Source organism: Cervus canadensis, chromosome 32 (genome assembly GCF_019320065.1).
Source record: "Cervus canadensis isolate Bull #8, Minnesota chromosome 32, ASM1932006v1, whole genome shotgun sequence".
Lineage (NCBI taxonomy): Eukaryota > Metazoa > Chordata > Mammalia > Artiodactyla > Cervidae > Cervus > Cervus canadensis.
The window spans coordinates 16,002,847-16,022,569 of NC_057417.1; the positions used below are offsets into that span (position 1 = coordinate 16,002,847).

The 19,723-nt window shown below is 45.5% G+C and overlaps 1 protein-coding gene and 1 non-coding gene across 2 annotated transcripts in view; both read left to right on the forward strand.

Annotated features, from left to right (window-relative positions):
- Window positions 1-19,723, forward strand: part of CACNG3 (calcium voltage-gated channel auxiliary subunit gamma 3) — a 95,720-nt gene that overhangs the window by 62,626 nt on the left and 13,371 nt on the right. Inside the window, exon 2 of the mRNA XM_043455780.1 lies at window positions 19,532-19,615. Within this exon, the coding sequence (XP_043311715.1) occupies window positions 19,532-19,615 (84 nt within the window). The remainder of the gene's footprint in view (window positions 1-19,531; window positions 19,616-19,723) is intronic.
- On the forward strand, window positions 17,637-17,709 carry TRNAG-CCC. The gene has a single exon. It is a non-coding gene; the product is annotated as a tRNA-Gly (tRNA).

Here is a 19,723-nt window from a genome sequence, read left to right on the forward strand (position 1 = left end):
CCTGGGTCGAGAAGATCCCCTGAAGGAGGAAATGGCAACCCACTCTAGTATTCTTGCCTGGGAAATCCCATGGACAGAGGAGTATAGTCCACAGGTTGCAAAAAGAGTCAGACATAACTGAGTGACTAAACAGCAACAATAAATATAAACAAGATAGTAAACACAATCATACATAATCATAAACTTTGTGAAGGAAGCAACTAGAGGCAGGTGGAGACCTAAATGCTGAGAAAGAGACAGCTCCAAGAAGGGCCAGGAGAGAGTGGTGCAGGCAGAAAGCTGTGTTCCTCAACCTCCCACACATTAGAATCACCTGCGCGTGCTCAGTCTCTGACTCATGTCCACCTCTTTGCAACCCCATGGTCTGTAGACCACCAAGCTCCTCTGTCCATGGAATTTCCCAGGCAAAAGTACTGGAATGGGTTGCCATTTTCATCTCCAGGGGATTTTCCCAACCCAGGGATCAATCCTGAGTATCCTGCTTTGCAGGCTGTTTCTCTACCACTGTGCCATCTGGGAAGAGGCAGCATTTTAGACTCACGTGGGAGACTTAAAAAAGGCTGACCCCCACATCCAGAAATTCTGATTCCTTTGGTCTGCAGTAGGGTGTGGATACCAATACTATTTAAGAACCTCTAGTATGGTTCTGGGGTCAGCCAGGACTGAGAACCCCTGGGTCAGACCCGGCTACTCAAAGTGTGGTCCAAGGACCAGCAGCAGCCACACCACCTAGGAGCTGGTTAGAAATCCCGGAAGGGACAGAACCTCAAGCCCTCTCCCAGACCTACCAGTTTCAATCTGCATTTTTTACAAGGTGCCCATGTTAAAGTTTGAGAATGGTTGACCCAGAGTATAGTGAGAGAGAGAGGTAGAGGTAGGACAAGGTGGGGCTGGAGAGATGAGAGGAGGTCAGATGGGCTTTACTCTAGGGGCCTCGTTTCATTCCAAGTACAGCACAGGTACCCATATACCACACCCCAACACACACACACACACACAGCACACGGGCATGCAGCCACATCCACATGTGGGTACCAGACCCATTTACATTCCCTGCTTTTCTAAAATATATTTGCACCCACCTCTGATAACTTTGGGCTTACCTGGTGGCTCAGACAGTAAAGAATCCGCCTGCAACATGGGTTTGATCCCTGAGTTGGGAAGATCCCCCGGAGGAGGGAATGGGAACCCACTCCAATATTCTTGCCTGGAGAATCCCCATGGACTGAGGAGCCTGGCGGGCTACAGTCCATGGGGTTGCAAAGAGTAGGACACAAATGAAGGACTAAGCACTGATAACTTCAGATGCCCTCCTCAGGGTAGGTAGGGGCATCCCTATCCCATCTCTCTCTCTCTCACACACATACACACACACACACACACACACCTGCCTTTAGACTCATCCCACCCAGAGACACCCCTGCCTCACCCCCATCATACTGCAACTTAGAAAGATTCCAGTGGGTGAGTGGGCAGGGAGAATGGAGGATCTGGAGGAAGAGGCCACACCTTCCTTCTCCTGCCGAGATGGGGGAGAAACCATCACATCCACACAGGTTACAGGGAGGCAGCCAGGCTCTGTACTTTGCAGAACTAAATCCCAGGATGGAGTTTGCTCCAAACGCCAGAACTATTCCTGGATGTCAGGTGCAGTTAATGGTTGCTGTGGCAACCACCCATGCTTAATGACTAGAAGAGAGTTAAAGATGCTGGATAAATGTCAGAGCCCAGGATGGATTTGCCGGGAGCAGATCTGCTCGCGCTGGGCAGAGATGCCCAGTGAAGGTTGAAATGAGCAGTTCAGGGTAGCTGGAAACAGATGCAGGAGACTCTCTCTCGCCCTTTTCAGGTTAGTGGAGTCAGAATAGCACAAAATGTCAAAAAGTATAGATTTGTACATGGATGGTTTCTACATAGACTCCAGGTTTGGGTTTGATCCTGCAACATGTTCTCAGAGATTGCAGGGGGTGGAAATCTAAGTCCAGGTCCCTCAAGAATTAAAAGATGTCACTTTATATTAAAAAAATTTTTTTTTCTGGAGGGCTTCCCAGGTCGCACTAGTGGTAAAGAATCTGCCTCCCAATGCAGGAGATGTAAGAGACCTGGGTTCCATCCCTGGGTCAGGAAGATCCCCTGGAGGAGGGCATGGCAACCCACTCCAGTATTCTTGCCTGGAGAATCCCATGGACAGAGGAGTCTGCAGGGCTACAGTCCATGGGGTCGTAAAGAGTTGGACAGACTAAAGCAACTTAGCACACACGCACGTAAACTTTTCTGGATTATTTTTTTGGTGAATAAAATGCCAAATTAGTGCTGAAAAAACAGCCTTTTGTAAAGACGAGGTCAAGAAAATGAGATGATAAGCCACAGACTGGGAGAAAGTATCTGCCAAAGACACGTCTGGCTATTACCCAAAATATATGAAGAACTCTTGAAACACGTATATTACCACATGTTAAACAGATGACCAGTGCAAGTTCGATGCATGAAGCAGGACACTCGAAGCTGGTGCCCTGGGACAACCCAGAGGGATGGGGTGGAGAAGGAGGTGGGAGGGGGGTTCAGGATGGGAGGGACACGTGTGCACCCATGACTGATTCGTGTTGATGTATGGCAAAAACCACCACAATTATCCTCCAATTAATTAATTTTAAAACAGAACTCTTAAAGAGCAACATTAAGAAAACAAAGAGCCTGATTTTAAAATGGGCCAAAAACTATAACAAACGTTGTCACTAAACTCAATTTAAAACAATGAGATACCACCAAGCACCTAGTAGAATGGCCAAAATCCAGAAGGCTGACGCCACCAAAAGCAGCTGAGCAGCAGACACGCTCACGCATTGCTTCTGTGCAGTGCTAAGTCGCGTCAGTCGTGTCCAGCTCTCTGCGACCCTACGGACTATTGCCCTCCAGGCTCCTCTGTCCACGGGATCAGTGGGTTGTCATGCCCTCCTCCAGCGGATGTTCTCAACCCAGGAATCGAACTTGTGTCTCTTTATGTTTACTTGCGTTGGTGAGTTCTTTACCACCACACCACCTGGGAAGCGTTGCTGGTGAGAATGCAAAATGGAAGAGCTACTTTGGAGGACAGTTTGATGCTTTCTTACAGAGTAAATATACAGTTAACCAGACAATCCAGCAATCATATACCTTGGTATTTATCCAAATACTCCTTGGTATTTATATCTACACAGCAACCTACATGTGGATATTTATAGCAACCATGTTCACAATTGCCAAAACCTGGAAGCAACCAAGATGTCCTTCAGTATGCATGCATGCGTGTCGTGTCCGACTCTGTGCCACGCGTGGACTGTAGCCCACCAGGTTCTCCTGTCCATGGGATTCTCCAGGCAAGAATACTGGAGTGGGTGGCCATGCTCTCTTGCAGGGGATCTTCTCAGCTCAGGGATAGAATCCATGTCTCTGACATCTCCTGCACTGGGAGCTGGGTTCTTCACCTCTAGTGCCAGCTAGGAAACCCATCCTTCAGCATGTGAGTGGATGAATAAACTGTCGCACATCTTAACAATGAAATATTGTTCAGTAAAGAGAAAAATGCCGTGAAGCCATGAAAAGGCATGGAGGAATCTTTAAAAAAATTTTTTTGTATTGTGGTAAAAGTCACATAATATGAAATACACTGTTTTAACCATATGTAACTGTACAATTCAGCGGCACTAATTACATTCACATTGCTGTACCTCACTCACCATCATCCATCTCCTGAATTTTTCACCTTCCTAAGCTGAAACTCTGTTCCCATTAAACACTAACTCCCCATTCTCCCTTCCCCATCCCCTGGTTCCTGGCATCTACCAATGTGCTTTCTTTTTTAACTTTTTATTTTATATTAGAGTATAACTGATTAACAATGGTGTGATAGTTTCAGGTACTCAGCAGAGTGACTCAGTCATATGTATATACCAATGTACTTTCAGATTCCACGAGTTTGACTATTCCAGGTACTTTGTACAAGTGGAATCAAGCAGTATTTGTCTGCACCTAAAGTATATTGGAATGCACTTTTAAAGTTAACTTAACGTATGTCCTACAAACAGACTGTATCTTCTTTTTATTTCCCCCTGTGCTATACAGTAGGTTTTCATTAGTTATCTATCTTATACATAGTAATGTAGGGTGTGGGATAAATTGGGGGGTTGGGACTAACATGGAGGACTCTTAAATGCATATTGCTAAGTGAAAGAAACTATATGACATTCCAACTATACGACATTGGAAAAGGCACAGCAAACAGATACAGGAAAAGGAATAGTGGTTGGCAGGGGTCAGGAGAGAGATGGATGAATAGGTGAAGCACAGAGGATTTTTTAAAATTAATTTATTTTAACTGGAGGATATTTCTTTACAGTATTGCGGTGGTTTTTGCCGTACATCGACATGAATCACCCACAGGTGCACATGTGTCCCCCCATCCTGAACCCCCTTCCGCCTCCCTCCCCACCCCACCCCTCTGGGTTGTCCCAGAGCACCGGCTTTGACTGTCCTGCTTCATGCATCGAACTTGCACTGGCCTTCTATTTCACATATGGTAATATACGTGTTTCAGTGCTATTCTCTCAAGTCATCCCACCCTCGCCTTCTCCCACATAGTCCAAAAGTCTGTTCTTTACATCTGTGTCTCCTTTGGGGCGTTGCATATAGGATCATCGTTACTGTCTTTCTTAATTCCATATGTATGCGTTAATAAATTGAATTGGTGCTTCTCTTTCTGACTTACTTCACTGGCACAGAGAATTTTTTGAGGCAGTGAAAACTGCTCTGTGAGATATTATGATAGATATGTACTGTTACATATTTGTCGGAACCCAAAGAATATACAACATCAAGAATGAAATAGAATGTAAACTAAGAATTTGAGTGATGATGATGTGTCAGTGTGGGTTACACAGTGTAACCCATGCGTCATCGGTTATAACAAAGGTACCATTCTGGTGGGGACGCAGATAAAGGGAAAGTAATGAATGTGTCGGGCAGGAGGATATCAGAAATCTCTGGACCTTCCCCTCAATTTTGCTCTGAACCTAATACTGCTCTAAAAAGTATGATCTATTGAAAAAATAACAATAACTTTTCGAACCCCACACCTCCACCTGTTACGCATAAGTGTGCCATTTACACGCGGCTTACGCGTGTTAAAGAACACACGCAGGGAGCCAGGAGCAGGTTCCAGGGGGCACAATGGCTGTCTCTCAGGTCTGAAAGCGTGTCTGTGACGCTGTGTGGCGCTGCCCTTGGGAGCTGCTAGCACCTGGGGATACGGAGGTCAAGTCCAAGGGATCGGCTGCTCTGAGCTCCCCGCTCAGGGCAGGGACTCAGGGCTGTGCGATGCTCCCTTGTTGAAAAAAAAAACCAAACACTTGTATGGCCTCAACCTCAACCTCGTAAGAGGGAATGGCTTTCCACAAATGCTCGCAAACCCTATCTGGACCTGCTCCACAGCCAAGGTCTCACAAACCCACAGAGGTCAAGTCCTTTGTGTGTGTGACCATGATCGCGAGTCTGTCTGGCCACAGAATGTGGCTCTCAGACCCTGGTGAGCCTCGCAATCCTGCAAGAGCCTGCTAACAAGCAGTTTCTCGGACTCTCCCTAACTCACTGCCTTGTGTAGAGAGCCCAAGAATACACTTCTTTCTTTCCTACCAAGAGCCCAGGTGATTCTCATGTGGGTGCGCCCAGCTTTTCAGAAATCCAGAGATGAAGGGTTTTCCCCAGAACCTTTTCCATGGCCATCTGTTTGGTCTGGAAACTGATGGGTTCTTTGACTCCAGCCAATGCTTGCCAAGGTGAGATTAAGATGATTTTTCACTAAAATGATTATGGGGATCACCCTCCACCCTCATAGATAATCTGGTGTTAAAAAAATAATACTAAGCTGTTAAATAAGGAAGGACAATACGTTTCAGGATTTTTTCCATGCTGTTTCAATTTTGTTGTTGTTCAGTCACGAAGTCTGACTCAGTGACCCCCTGAACTGCAGCATGCCAGCTTCCCTGTCCTTCACCATCTCCCAGAGTTTACTCGAACTCATGTCCATTGAGTCGGTGATACCATCCAATCATGTCATGCTCTGTCACCCCCTTCTCCTTTTGCCCTCAATCTTTCCCAGCATCAGGGCCTTTTCCAATGAGTCACCTCTGCAGCTGGCCAAAGTACTGAAGCTTCCTCAGCATCAATCCTTCCAATGAATATTCAGGACTGATTTCCTTTAGGATTGACTGGTTTGATCTGTGTTGTCCACGGAACTCTCAAGAGCCTTCTCCAGCACCACAATTCAAAAGCATCAATTCTTTGGCTCTTTCAATGATATTTTGTAAAAGTCAAATATCAGTTAATTTCCCATTCTCATTTTTTTCTCTCTCTCTTTTTACCCCTGCTTTCCTGGTACCCCCCAAACACATGGTTTATTCTGCCTAGTTGGCAGAACTAGGTGTTCCACACCAGTGCCTGTGAAGTTCCAGGTGCTGAAGTGGGCATCCAAAATACAGAAGTGGAGAGAACTGCCATCTTGGCTAGGATGCGCCAGGCTCTTGACTCTGCATTTCAGAACCAGCTAGGACCCAGGCTTCGGGTTAGAATGGTGTTCCATTTGGGTCTGCAATCAGCCAAATAATTAGAGACCAGGAAAAGATTTTATCCCAAACTCAGCAAAGGGGCTAGTCAAGCAAAATGCCCAATGCCAGGCTCTACAGAAATAAATCAGACCTAGAACTGATGCAGAGGAAGACAGACAGTACCACAGGCCCCTGCTCTGAGCTCAACTTTCCACACTTGGTTCTAAAGCAGGACACTCGCTTGATCAGGCATCTCTCTCCAGGTGGATGTGGCTGGACTCTGGCTGGACCACTGTTCCTCCCCCATCAGCAGTTATTTCTTCAGAAGGTCCATGATAGCTTTCAGTGATTCCTCTGATGATGCTCTTCCCTTCTTGCTCCTCTGCAAGCCCCTGCCACCTTTTAAGAGATCTTCTAAAACTACAAATCAGATTGTGTTTCTCACGTACGTAAAGCCCTCCAGAAGCACAGACCATACACCTCTCCAGCTCCCAGCCCTGACCTCAGAGGGACTCCATCCTCTGGCTCCTTCGTGGACCTGGTCTTATCCTGTCTCCCCCTTACTCACTCTGCTCACTGCACTTCCCTTGATTCCAGAAACACACTCTGTACTACCCTGCCTTGAGGCCTTTGCACTTGGGGTGTCCTCTTCCTAGAAAGTTCTTCCCTCACATCTTCAAATCTTGTCACTCAGATCATCTTCGCAGAGAAGACTTCCCTGTTCACCCAATCCTACGATTCTCTCCCTCTCCTCCCAAGACACTCTCTTTCTCTGGGAATTATTATTTTCATGGCATTTACCACTATTTGAAATCGCCTTTTCCATTACAGAAACCTTTGTTCCATTTATTTATTCATTCACTGTTGGTCCCTCCACACTAGGCTGTAACAGCCTTGAGCTCCGGAACCTAATCTGTTTCATTCACTGATGAATCTGGTGTGCCCAGGACACAGCTTAATGCAAACCAGGCACCTTGGCAGACATCTGTTGAACAAAAGACTGAGTCCGGATGTGCACCGACATCAGGTTCAGGAGCCTCAGAAGAGCCTGTTTATTTCTCCTTAATTCGCTCATTCCTATTAGGAGCCATGAGCCATAATTACTGTACCCCCAAGTGCTGCGTCTTGCTCAAAGACACCTAGTTCAGGGTCCTCATTATCGGTGAATTCATTATCCAAATCCTGCGCACGCAAGGCTGCATGGATGAGCCAGCAAACTCCATCTTACTGTGAATACGTGACCTGACCATTCATAAAATCAACCTCTGCTCAAACACACCCCCAACCCCGTCCCACCACACCCCTGTTGAATACCCTGTGGTTCATGGTCAAGCCCAGGCAGCCTCTCTCTGATTGCCAGCTCATGTCAACATGTGACCCAACAACGCAAATAGGAGGCAAAAATGGCTGCAAAGTGAGAATGGGTGTCTCGCAGCATAGTCAGGACTTCATGAGATGGATGTGAAGGATGTTGGGGATTTGGTGGTGTGGGGTGACATGCCAGCCAAGGGCAACCAAGAGCCCGCAGAAGGGCACCGGTTAACAATGGGAGAAGAGAAAACCGACAAGAGTGATGATGTGATAGGCGCATCCCAGCCATTTGAATATCAAAGGATTAAGAGGAGCCCTCGAGAAAATGATGACGTGCTCAAACATTTTTCCCAAAAATGACCCACTTTACAATCCGGCTCTGAAAGTCAGACTTTATAATCCACCTGGGAAAGCAAAGGATTTCTTATTGCACCATCATGCGATTTTATCAGACAAAGGATGCCCCCTCCCACCAAAAATCCACATAACCGACTTTTGGGTTCATCCTAGTGTGTAGTTAGAAAAGACAAGACAAAATAAACATAGTCTCACAAGTGATGATTCTATTTTCAAGATAAGGCTGGAAGAACAACCTTGAATTTTATTATTTGCTATGAAATAACGGTCCCTGTTTTTATTTATTTATTTTTGGCAGCTCTGGGTCTTCACTGCTGCTCGCAGGCTTTCTCTAGTTGCGGCAATTGGCAGCTACTCATTGCAGTGTTCAGGCTTCTCATTGTGGTGACTTCTCTTGTTGAAGAGCATGGGCTCCTGGGTGTGTGGGCTTCAGTAGTTGTGGTGCACAGGCTTAGTTGCCCCGAGGCACGTGGGAACTTCCCGGACCAGGGAGTGAACTTGCCTCCCTTGCATTGCAAGGCAGGTTCTTAACCACTGGACCACCAGGAAAGTCCTGGCCCCTATTCTTAAGTGAGCTCCCCTGAAGGCTTTGAGTCTCAACCTTAGTTGATCAGTTATACTCATCTGGGCAGCTTAGCAAACTCCAGATGTCCAGGCTCATTAAGTAAGAATCTTCAGAGGTAAAACCAAGGTCAGTATTTTCCAGCTGTGCCCTCAGCCCCTGAAATCCCCATGTGCATCCCATGTTGGGAAGCACCGTTTCAATGTACCCTTATCCTCAGTAATAAAGATCTGCTTTAACACCAGGAACCCAAACATCCTTACCATCAGGTGGTGGTTTTTGCTTTCTTAACACAAGTACTTTCAGGGCACAAACTTGATGTTTGTTCTTCTTTCCTGATTTCTCAAGGCAGATTCATCGCAATGAGCACTTAACAAAAGACCTATATCACTGGACCCAGACCCCTCATCTCAAGTGAGCCTTGGTTTTCATTCTGAGCTGGAGTTTGGGGGCCTGACGTTTGGCCACAGCAGCAAAATGGAATGGGTGCCAAGGTCCAGGCATTGGGTTGGCTGTGTTTCTGGGCTGGACCAGGTTCTGGGCACTGATGCTGGGCTGGGTGGGGCTAGCTAGGAGCATCCACCCTCGCCCTGAGCCTATGGTCACTGTCCAGAGACTGCTCAGAAGTAATCCTTTGTCAGGTCGGATGGTGCCACGGCCACCAAATTCTGCCCCAGGACTGTCAACATGGGCTGCTCACAGTCCCCGGCAGGCGGGGACCCGCCTGAAGACCAATGAGAGGCTCTGCCAGTCCGATCTCATCCCTTCAGAGGATGGACACCCTGGGGACAACTGCCCTCCATTCAGGGTCTCCCTTCAGGACTGCAAACTTGAAAAAAGGATGGTTGATTTGAATGACTCTCTCACTTCCCCTGGTCTTTCTGCTCTGGGTCTGGCATTTCCCGTCTTAAAGCCCAAAACACTGAAATCAGAGCTGTCTTTAGCTGACCCAGAAAAGCTCTGTCAGGCCCTTGCCCAAACTTGGTACAGCCGGCGGTCTAGGCCTGTTCCTGCTGGGGTGTGACGGCTCCTCGGGCTTCCTGCCTGGCTCATCTCTATGTGGGATCACACGTGTGCACACGCCCACACACAGGCCTGTGCATGTGTAGACACGTCCTTGTGAGGGTGGCAGGGAGGAGACATGATCTCCAGCTTCCCCATGGCTTCCTCTCCCCCCGTGCCCCAAATAGTTAAGAACAACATTAATAGCTGTCCCTTGGTTTGGGGTTTTTTTGGGGGGGGGCGGGTGGGATGCGATGGGAGTCACACCATGTGGCATGCAGGATCTTAGTTCCCCAGCCAGGGATTGAACCTGTGTCCCCTGCATTGGAAGCTTTGAGCCTGAACCACTGGACTGCCAGGGAAGTCCCAGTAGCTGTCCTTTGTTAACGTCTTCTTGGGGCTCAGCACTACGTTAGTACCATTTAGGGGATTTTGCTAAGACCTCAGGCTCTGAAGTTAGACAGACCTTGGTTTTAGGCCTCAGGTTTCCTGTCTATAAATGGATTGATTGGATTAACACATAATAGTAACCATCGCTCTAAAACTCTAGACAAATATTAACTCTTTTAATCCTCATTAAACCCCACGAGCTATATACCACCAGTATTCTCAGTTTACAGACAGGAAACTGAGATACATGTAAGTTCAGTAACTTGCAACACAGCCAGCACTCACAGTCAGGCAGTCTGGCTCCAGGATCCATACTCCTCACTCCAGTCTGCAACCAGCAGGCGTGACTGCTTCATGGGTTTGCAAGCACTACACAAAGATCCCTTAACTTGATGCGTGGCACAGGGCACATCTAAACAAACAGCAGGTAATATACTTATTTCTTTGAGAAGTTATTTGCAGGTTATTGTTTTTTACAGGCAACCGGGTCTCAGTAGAATAAATAACTCATCCAAGGTTGCTCAACCAGTGAGTTAGTAAGTGGTGGAACAGAGATTTGAACTCAGGCCTGAGGGTTCCAAAGCTTTGTTCCTATGACTGTGCCACTGGACAACCTCTTTCTAAATCAAATATGTACCTGCTGAAGAGGTTGTTGTTCAGTTGCTCAGTCGTGTCTGACTCTTTGTGACCCCATGGATGCCAGGCTTTCTTGTCCTTCACTATCTCCCAGGGTTTGCTCAAACTCACGTCCATCAGTGATGCCATCCAACCATCTCATTTTCTGTCTCCCTCTTCTCCTCCTGCCCCCAATCTTTCCCAGCATCAGGGTCTTTTCCTGTGAGTCAGTTCTTCATATCAGGTGATCCAAAGTATTGGAGCTTTAGCATCAGTCCTTTCAATAAATATTCAGGATTGATTTCCTTTAGGATTGACTGATTGGATCTCCTTGCAGTCCAAGGGACTCTCAAGAGTCTTCTCCAGCACCACAATTTGAAAGCATCAACTCTTTGGTGCTCAGCCTTCTTTATGGTCCAACTCTCACATCCACACATGACTATTGGAAAAACTGTAACTTTGACTATGTGGACCTTTGTTGGCAAAGTGATGTATCTGCTTTTTAATATGCTAAGTTCATCATAGTTTTTTTTCCCTAAGGAGCAAGCATCTTGTAATTTCATGGTTGCAGTCACCGTCCGTAGTGATTTTGGAGCACAAGAACATAAAGTCTGTCACTGTTTTCATTTTTTCCCCATCTATTTGCCAAGAAGTGATGGGATTGGATGCAATGATCTTTGTTTATTGAATGTTGAGTTTTAAGCCAACTTTTTACTCTTTTCTTTCACTTTCATCAAGAGGTTCTTTAGTTACTCTTCACTTTGTGCCAATCTCATCTGCATATCTGAGATTATTGATATTTCTCCCAGCAATCTTGATTCCACCCAGCATTTCACATGATGTACACTGCATATAAGTTAAATAAGCAGGGTGACAATATACAGCCTTGATGTACTCACATCAAGGGAGTAATTTGGAACTAGTCTATTGTTCCGTGTCCGGTTCTAACTGTTGCTTCTTGACCTGCATACAGGTTTCTCAGGAAGAAGGTAAGGTGGTCTGGTATTCCCATCTCTTAGAGGGTACAGCGTTTATTTCTCCAAATTATAAGAATCTGACTTGTTTGTAAAAATTCCAGAAAAGTATACTCAATATTTTCTAATAACCTATAAGGGAAAAGAAGCTGAGAAAAAAATGGATATATATGTGTGTGTGTGTGTGTGAGATGTATAAACTAACAGTGTTATAAATCAACTATGCTTCAGTTTAAAAAAACTTGAAAAAAAAAAAAGGAATTCCAAGCAAAGCAGCCTAATCCCCACTTCACAATTGTTGATGGCCACTTCCCAAGATCAGGCTGGGTGCCCACGGTACTCAGATCTGAAAGGAAATACTCAGGATGGAGACTGAGCCAGGGAACGTGGAAGCACCACTTTCCCTGGAGACATGTGACAAGGGGTTTATGAGTTAAAAGCACAAACAGCCCATTTTCCGGGCTCCCTCCCCAGCCTGGCTGCCTCCCTTGCATGTCTGGAAGCCCCCTGAGGCCTTGTAGATCCTTTAGGTTACCCTGACCCTAAGGAAGAGATGGCGGTGACCTTGGTCCTTGTGCAACCCAACCTCCGAGATATTCCGTAGACCTCAGTGCTGAAGGGACAGCTTGAAGAGCAGCTGATGGACCCAGTAACACCCCCACAAGAAGCCCTCTTCCACCCACCAGCCTCCCTTCTGTTCCCCAAGCTCATTCCCAACCCCAGAGCCTTGGTACTTGCACAGCCCTTGGCCTGGAAAGCCCTTTCTCGGGCTCTTCACACCACTGACTCCTTCTCTGTACTCAGGTCTGAGCTCATATGTTCCCCTGGACCACTTGCCCCAAGTTGCCAACCATCTCCCATCACATCATCCTGTAGGGTTCCTTTATAGCAAAGTTTTCTTATGCTTTGACTGAATAGTTTATAGACTCTCTTTTCCAGTGAGGATATAAATTCTGAGGACCAGAATCTTCTCTGTCTTGGCCACTAGTCAATTCCTAGGACTTAAAACAACTCTGGTACACTGTGGGTGTTTGATAAATTTGGGGGAAGGATGGAAGGAAGGAAAGGAAGGAGAGAGGGAGGAAGGGGGAGGCTGAAGCCATCAATATTCACAGCCCAGTTCTCATGCCTGCCTTACCCCAGGTATCCATCACCTTATCACCTGTCACCAGTGGCTACTGGATCTGTCTCCCAGACCAGCCATCATTGATCCTCTTAACACCCTGAATTACTCCGAGGACCCAAATGAGTTTTTCTTTCACTCACTCCCTCTCATCATCTCACAAGTTATTCCACTCTGCCTGGAGCCACACACCTCCCTTACTCTGATTAACTTTTAATTAACCTTCAGATCTCAGTTTAGACATGATTTCATTCAACATTCAGTTAGCAAAAATCACTCAACGAAGTTATCAAGTGAGAGAATTTTTGGTGATGAAGGAAGCGCTTTTACTTTAATCTTATGCCTTTTCTATATATACTGTTTGAATTTTCTAACTACGTACATATATTCGTTTAGTTTAACAGGGGTTATCTGAATACGGAATAATGGATTGCTTCTTATTTTCTTTGTAACATTTCTCTGCTTTGAAAAAATATCCTAATAAATGTACTTTGTCAATGTCAGTACCACAATGACTTAATTATTACAGCTTTGTTTTATGGTTTAATATCTTACCAGGAGCCACCTTCCTGACTTCTTTCATTCATTCTACTATTTTTTCATAGCAAATTGCCTCCAGCTTCCATTACCAAATAGACTATTCGATCACCTGGAAAGAAATGATAATTTTACCCTATTTTTTATTGTGTATAACTCTTAATTCTGTTTTATTCCTTCTTGTACTGGAGCTTCTAGAATCATGGTACATGATAGAGGCAATTGTGGGCATTCATATCTCATTCTTGATTGTAATGGGACTATTTCTAGGGTTTGACCTTTGAAAAGGATTGTTGGTTTAAAGGAGGTGCCTTCCTCATAGGAAAGAAGTATTCTACTATTTCCGAGCCAGAGATGAGCCCTTAGTATAAACTTCTCTGCAGGATGGGGCTTGTTGTCACCCCAAATCCAGTCCCTGTAATTACACTGCAACACTTCAGGAAATCTCGTCGGGTCTCCCTGTCATTCCAGAGCTCTTTTTGGGGTCCTGAGGTCTATGACTTCTCACAGCTGAGCTCCCTATGTTCTCTACTTGGGATCCCCATCACCTCTCGCCTGTAACCACTGGTCTGTCTCCTAGACCAACCACCACTGAGTCCTCTCCTGGTGAACACATTCCTGGTTTCTGCTTCTCTCAGCCTCCGTGTCTTAGCCTCAGCTGTACTAGGACAGTGCTTATCTCTGTATCCTGACTTCATCCTTGCAGGGTACCTGTTTTCAGCATCTCTCTGGGCTCCATCCTCTGCAATTCATGGGCAAGTCCAATCCCATCCTTTGTTTTCCTTAGATTTTACTGATGTGGGGAAATACTGATGAGAAAATATAAGTGAGAATAAGAACAGCAAAATCATGATTTTTAAAAAAACTATTTGTGTGTTACAGCCTGGGGGGTGCGGGGAGAAGGCTGGAAGGAAACATACAGAAATGCTAAACAGTGGTTATTTCTGGGAGCTGGCAATATGCTACTTGTACGAATGGCCAAGTTCACTTTTTGATGAGTTGTATGACTTATGGTGCCAGCAGCTTCATTTTCAGTGTGGAGTCTTCCTCAGGGAAATTCTTGATTCCCTTTCCTTTTATATTGCTTTTTAAAATCTCATCATGGCACCAATGTGTCTCTTCTGGTCCTAAAATACCTCCCCAAGCCAATGGTACAGATAGCTATCATTTATTGAGTTCTTACTATGTGCCAGGAACTATACTAAGTGCCTTACATCATTGCCTGATTAAAAGAGTTCTGTAGAAACTGCTGAGTACAGCGCGACTATCACAGCCTCGATTAATTCTCATGACAACCTCATGAAGTCATTATTGTTATTACCTTCATCCTGTAGGAGAAGAAGAAATTGAGATTTGGAGAGGTGATTTGCCACAGATAGCTCAAGTGACGTAGAGCCAGGTGGGGACTTTGGCCAACTAGAGAGCTCACATCCAGTCCAAAGGGGCGGAGGGGCTACTGATGTCCAGTTGCTGGGGATTGTTTTCACAGGGACATGTGGGACAGAGCACCCCATTGTTTAAGAGAAGCTGCAAATCAGATTTTCCTGGGACATATCCTGAATTTTAAATTGCAGTGATACACTTAACTTCTAAAAATATACAGGACTTCCCTGGTGGTCCAGTGATAAAGAATCCACCTGCCAGGGCAGGGGACATGGGTTCGATCCCTGGTCTGGGAAGATTCCACCTGCTCAGGAGCAGCTAAGCCTATGAGTCACAACTATTGAACCTGAACTCTGGAGCCCAGGAGCCACAACTACTGAGGCCCGCGGGCCTGAGAGCCCATGCTCTGCGACAAGAGAAGCTACAGCAAAGAGAATAGTCACCTACCCCCAAGTCTCCCCAACTAGAGAAAGCCCTTGAGCAAGCCCACATGCAGCAAATACGACCCAGCACAGCCAAAAATAATTAATTAATTAATTTTAAAATAGTAATAAAATTTAAAATCAAAATACAATGAAATACTACAAGTGAAAAACCGAACATAAACAAACACACACACCAAACAGAACATTCTGCAGTCCATATTTGCCCTGGATGAACATTATCTGCTTCAGAAGCGCCAGCTTGGATTAAGTTCTCCAGTCCCAAGAGGGCCCAAATTCCTACTTGCTTCCCACTTTTGCCCACCCCACCCCCCCGCCACTAGTTTGTACACAGTCTGTGTCTGACTCTTTGCAACCTCATGGACTATAACATTCCAGGCTTCTCTGTCCATGGGATTCTTCAGGCAAGAATACTGGAGTGGGTTGCCATGCCCTCCTCTAGGGGATCTTCCCAACCCAGGGATGAAACCCACATCTCTTATGTCCCCCACATTGGCAGGTGGCTTCTTTACCACTCAAGCCACCTTGGAAGCCTCCTTAGGTAAACAGTCAATAATTTTGGCTTTGCTGTCTCTACCACAACTACTCAGCTCTGCCATTTTGGCACAAAAACCATAAACAAACGGGCATGGCTGTGTTTCAATACGATTTTATTTACAGACTCTGAAAGTTGAATTTCATCTAGTTTTTTTTTTTAATGTGTCATGAAACAACATTCTTCTTTTGATTTTTCCAACCATCTACATATGCAAAAACCAGCCTCAGCTCGTAGGCTGTACAAAACAGGTGGTGCGACGCTTTAGACCACTTAAAATTCTTGACCGTTTCTCCAGGAGCCACTGGTGTTTGCTGGCTCTGCGTCCTAGTTTCAAGCTGCCTTAAGCCACCTTAGGTAAGGCCCATTTCACAAGCAGATGTGGGCATATGTGTAGTTCTCTAGTCCCGTTTCAGTAGTTTTCACATTTAATCTTCAGCTGAACTTTTCTTTCCTATGAAATCTTTTGTGGAGAATGTGAAACAGCTATTAATAGGTGGTCCCACAACCACTCTTCTTGCCCTGCCCGGTGGCCTCTGATGTAAATCCTGGAAAAAGCATAGTGGATGGAAAAACCACCATCCTATGGTCTGGTTTATAACAGTGGGTGGACCATGAAATGGTCATAGAGCCATCTGGCAAAGGACTTTGCTTACAACTCTAAAATGTGTTGAAAGTTCTGAGTAGTGATTATGACCGTGGCTTTGGAGTCTGAAAGACTTATATTTGAGTGTGCCACTAATAGCTGTGTTCTTGGGAAAATCACCTACTTTATAGATTTCCTCATCTGTAAAATAAGGCTCATAATACCAGGTACCTCACCAGGCTGTCTTGAGTGCTAGAGAGGATAAAGCCTGTAAAGTGTTTAGAACAGCATGTGACATACGGTAAGTACTTCACGTGTATGACTTATTCTGATTTGTTATCCAGCCGGATGGAAGGGGATGGGACTTAAAAACAAACAGCAATCTGTGGATGAAACTCTCAAATCCAAACAAGAAAAAGGAAGGCCTTTTCTCAATATCAGGGAAGGAGTTCTGAATTTGTCCTTCTTCCAAGAATTTCTTTGAGTCTTCAAGACTTCTCTCCAAGACTCCCCTTCTTGGTTCTGACTCCCTTCTCTGCCGGGTAAGTGGAGACTCAGAACCGAGAGAATGGGCTCATATCGCATTGCATTTTCTGTGAAACGCCTCTGGCTTGGAGCATACTTGTAATGTGGGTTGAATACATGGCACTTCTTAAAACAAGGAAGCAACCTAAATGTCCATTAACAGAAGGATGGATAAAGAGGGTGTGGTACGTATACACAACGGGATGTTACTCAGCCATTAAAGGGGATGAAATAATGCTGTTTGCAGTAACATGGATGGACCTAGAGAGTCTCATACTAAGTGAAGTAAGTCAGAAAGAGAAAGGCAAATACCATATGATATTACTTATATGTGGAATCTAAAATATGACATAAATGAATTTCCATGAGGCAGAAACAGATGCACAGACATACAGAATAGACTTGTGGTTGCCAAGGGTCAGGGTCGGGAGGGTGGTAGAGAGAGGGATGGATTGGGAGTTTGGGGTTAGCAGATGCAAACTGCGACATACAGAATGGATAAACAACAAGGTCCTACTGCATAGCAAAGGGAACTATATTTAATATTCTGTAATAAGACATCATGGAAAAGAATATGAAAAATTTTATATATATATATATATATATATATACGTATAACTGAATCATTTTGGTGAACAGCAGAAACTAACAGAACAATGTAAATCAACTACACTTCAATAAAATAAAAATTTTAGAATATGCATGGCACGGGACTTCCCTGGTGGTCCAGTGGCCAAGACTCTGTGCTCCCAATGCGGGGGGCCCAGGTTCGATCCCTGGTCAGGGAACTAGATCCCACATGCCACAACTAAGATCCTGTGGGACCAAATAAATAAATAAAATGTTTTTAAAAATGCATAGCGCTCCTATTATTATCAGGTAATAATAGACATAGTGTAATGGTAAAGCCAGATGCAAATATTGCCTCTTCCCTTCACCAGCTGTGATAACACTCTCTCCGCTGCGATCCTGCATTGGCTCATCATCAAATGTCAGTGTGAATAGTCCCTACCTCCTAGGGTGTGGATGAGAGTAAATGAGCTCTGTGCCTTGCTCACTGGAAGCACTTCAAAGGTGCTGGCCATTATAATGATCCACCTAGAGCTTTGCAAAAATTATCTTACTTCGTATATGATCTTATTTCATTCTTACAGTACTACTCTGAAAATATAAGCCCAGCTGTGTGTGAATATAAGCCTTGTCTGCGGTCCTCGACACCACCTGGCCCCTCACCTCCACGCCATCTCTACGGGCAGAGACAAGAACAATAAGGCATAATTTCACACTGTGTTGTGGTGAGAGGTTCTGAAATTGTTTGTCATTTATGAGAACTGGCAGAGCCATTAACTGCCCCAGAGACTGGCTAATTGGCTGGTTAGCAAACACCTACGATTATCAAACACCAGCAACGAGTTAACTCAGGCTGATGGCGAAGGAAGAAAAGGGAAGAGAATGCTGACAATCATTTCCCCAGGATATACCCACGCAATTCTGTCCTCCTGAAGGAGTGAGCCGCACAGCAGAGCCCAGCAAGCTGTGGTTCCAGGCAAGGGGATCGTCAAAGGGGACTATCCTGTGTTATCTCTCAGGGAGGGTGGGTTACTCCAAATCCATGCCTGGAATCCACACTGAGGAGTCAGCAGACCTTGAATGCGTCCTGGCTCACCACTTACGCATTTGAGCGCAAGCACAGTTTTGTTTTGTTTTTTAATTGGAAGATTATTGCTTTACAATGTTGTGTTGGTTTCTGCCATACAACAACTCGAATCAGTCGTAACTATATATTAATATATATCCCCTCCCTCGTAAGCCTCTCTCCCACTCCCCCCAAAAATATTTATTTATTTGGCTCCTTGGGGCTTCGTTGCAGCATGAGGGGGTCTTTGTTCCCCTGACCAGGGATCGAACCCAAGTCCTCTGCATTGCAAGGTGGATTCTTAACCACTGGACCACCAGGGAAGTCCCTAAGCACAATGCTATTGGCCAGTTGCTTCATCTGTAAAATGGGAAGATAAGTTTTTATATATAAATATATATATACACACATATATGCCTACACACTGGGTTTCCCCAGTGGCTCAACAGTAAAGAATCTACCTACAATGCAGGAGTCACAGGAGACACAAGTTCGATCCCTGGGTCAGGAAGATCCCCTGCAGGAGGAAATGGCAACCCACTCCAGGATTCTTGCCTGGAGAATCCCATGGGCAGAGGAGCCTGGCAGGCTACAGTCCATGGGGTTGCAAAGAGTTGGATGTGATGAAGTGACTTAGCATGCACATACACACACACATGTATATTCCACTTTCTTTTCCCCTTTCCCCTCATTGACTGGGAAAAAAATAACAGCTCTCATGATGAATGCTTATGCTTCCTAGCTCTTTGCCCTTCGAAATAGAACCCAGGACCATGCAAAATCTAAGCAGAAGGTTTCCGTCTCCAGCTTTATTTATTTTTTTCCTCTACTAATCTCCTTTTTGTGCCCCAAGAAGGACGCTGATGGACCCATCAAGGCAGAGCCCACAAGTCTGTGGGAGAGAAGCCCCAGGTTGGGCCCAGGTGCTCTTTCTGCCCCCCTCCCCTGACTCAGGGCCACACTTGTTTCCACAGGGGCTTTCCGAGGCGTGTGCAAGAAAATTGATCACTTCCCCGAAGATGCTGACTACGAACAGGATACAGCTGAGTATCTCCTGCGTAAGTTCCCCCTACTTCCAGGGTCCCCCTGGCGGGAGGGTGGTGAGGAGGGGTGCCCTGCGGTCACCCAACTGTCTTGAGTTTGAGGCTCCCCAATACCTAGCCTCA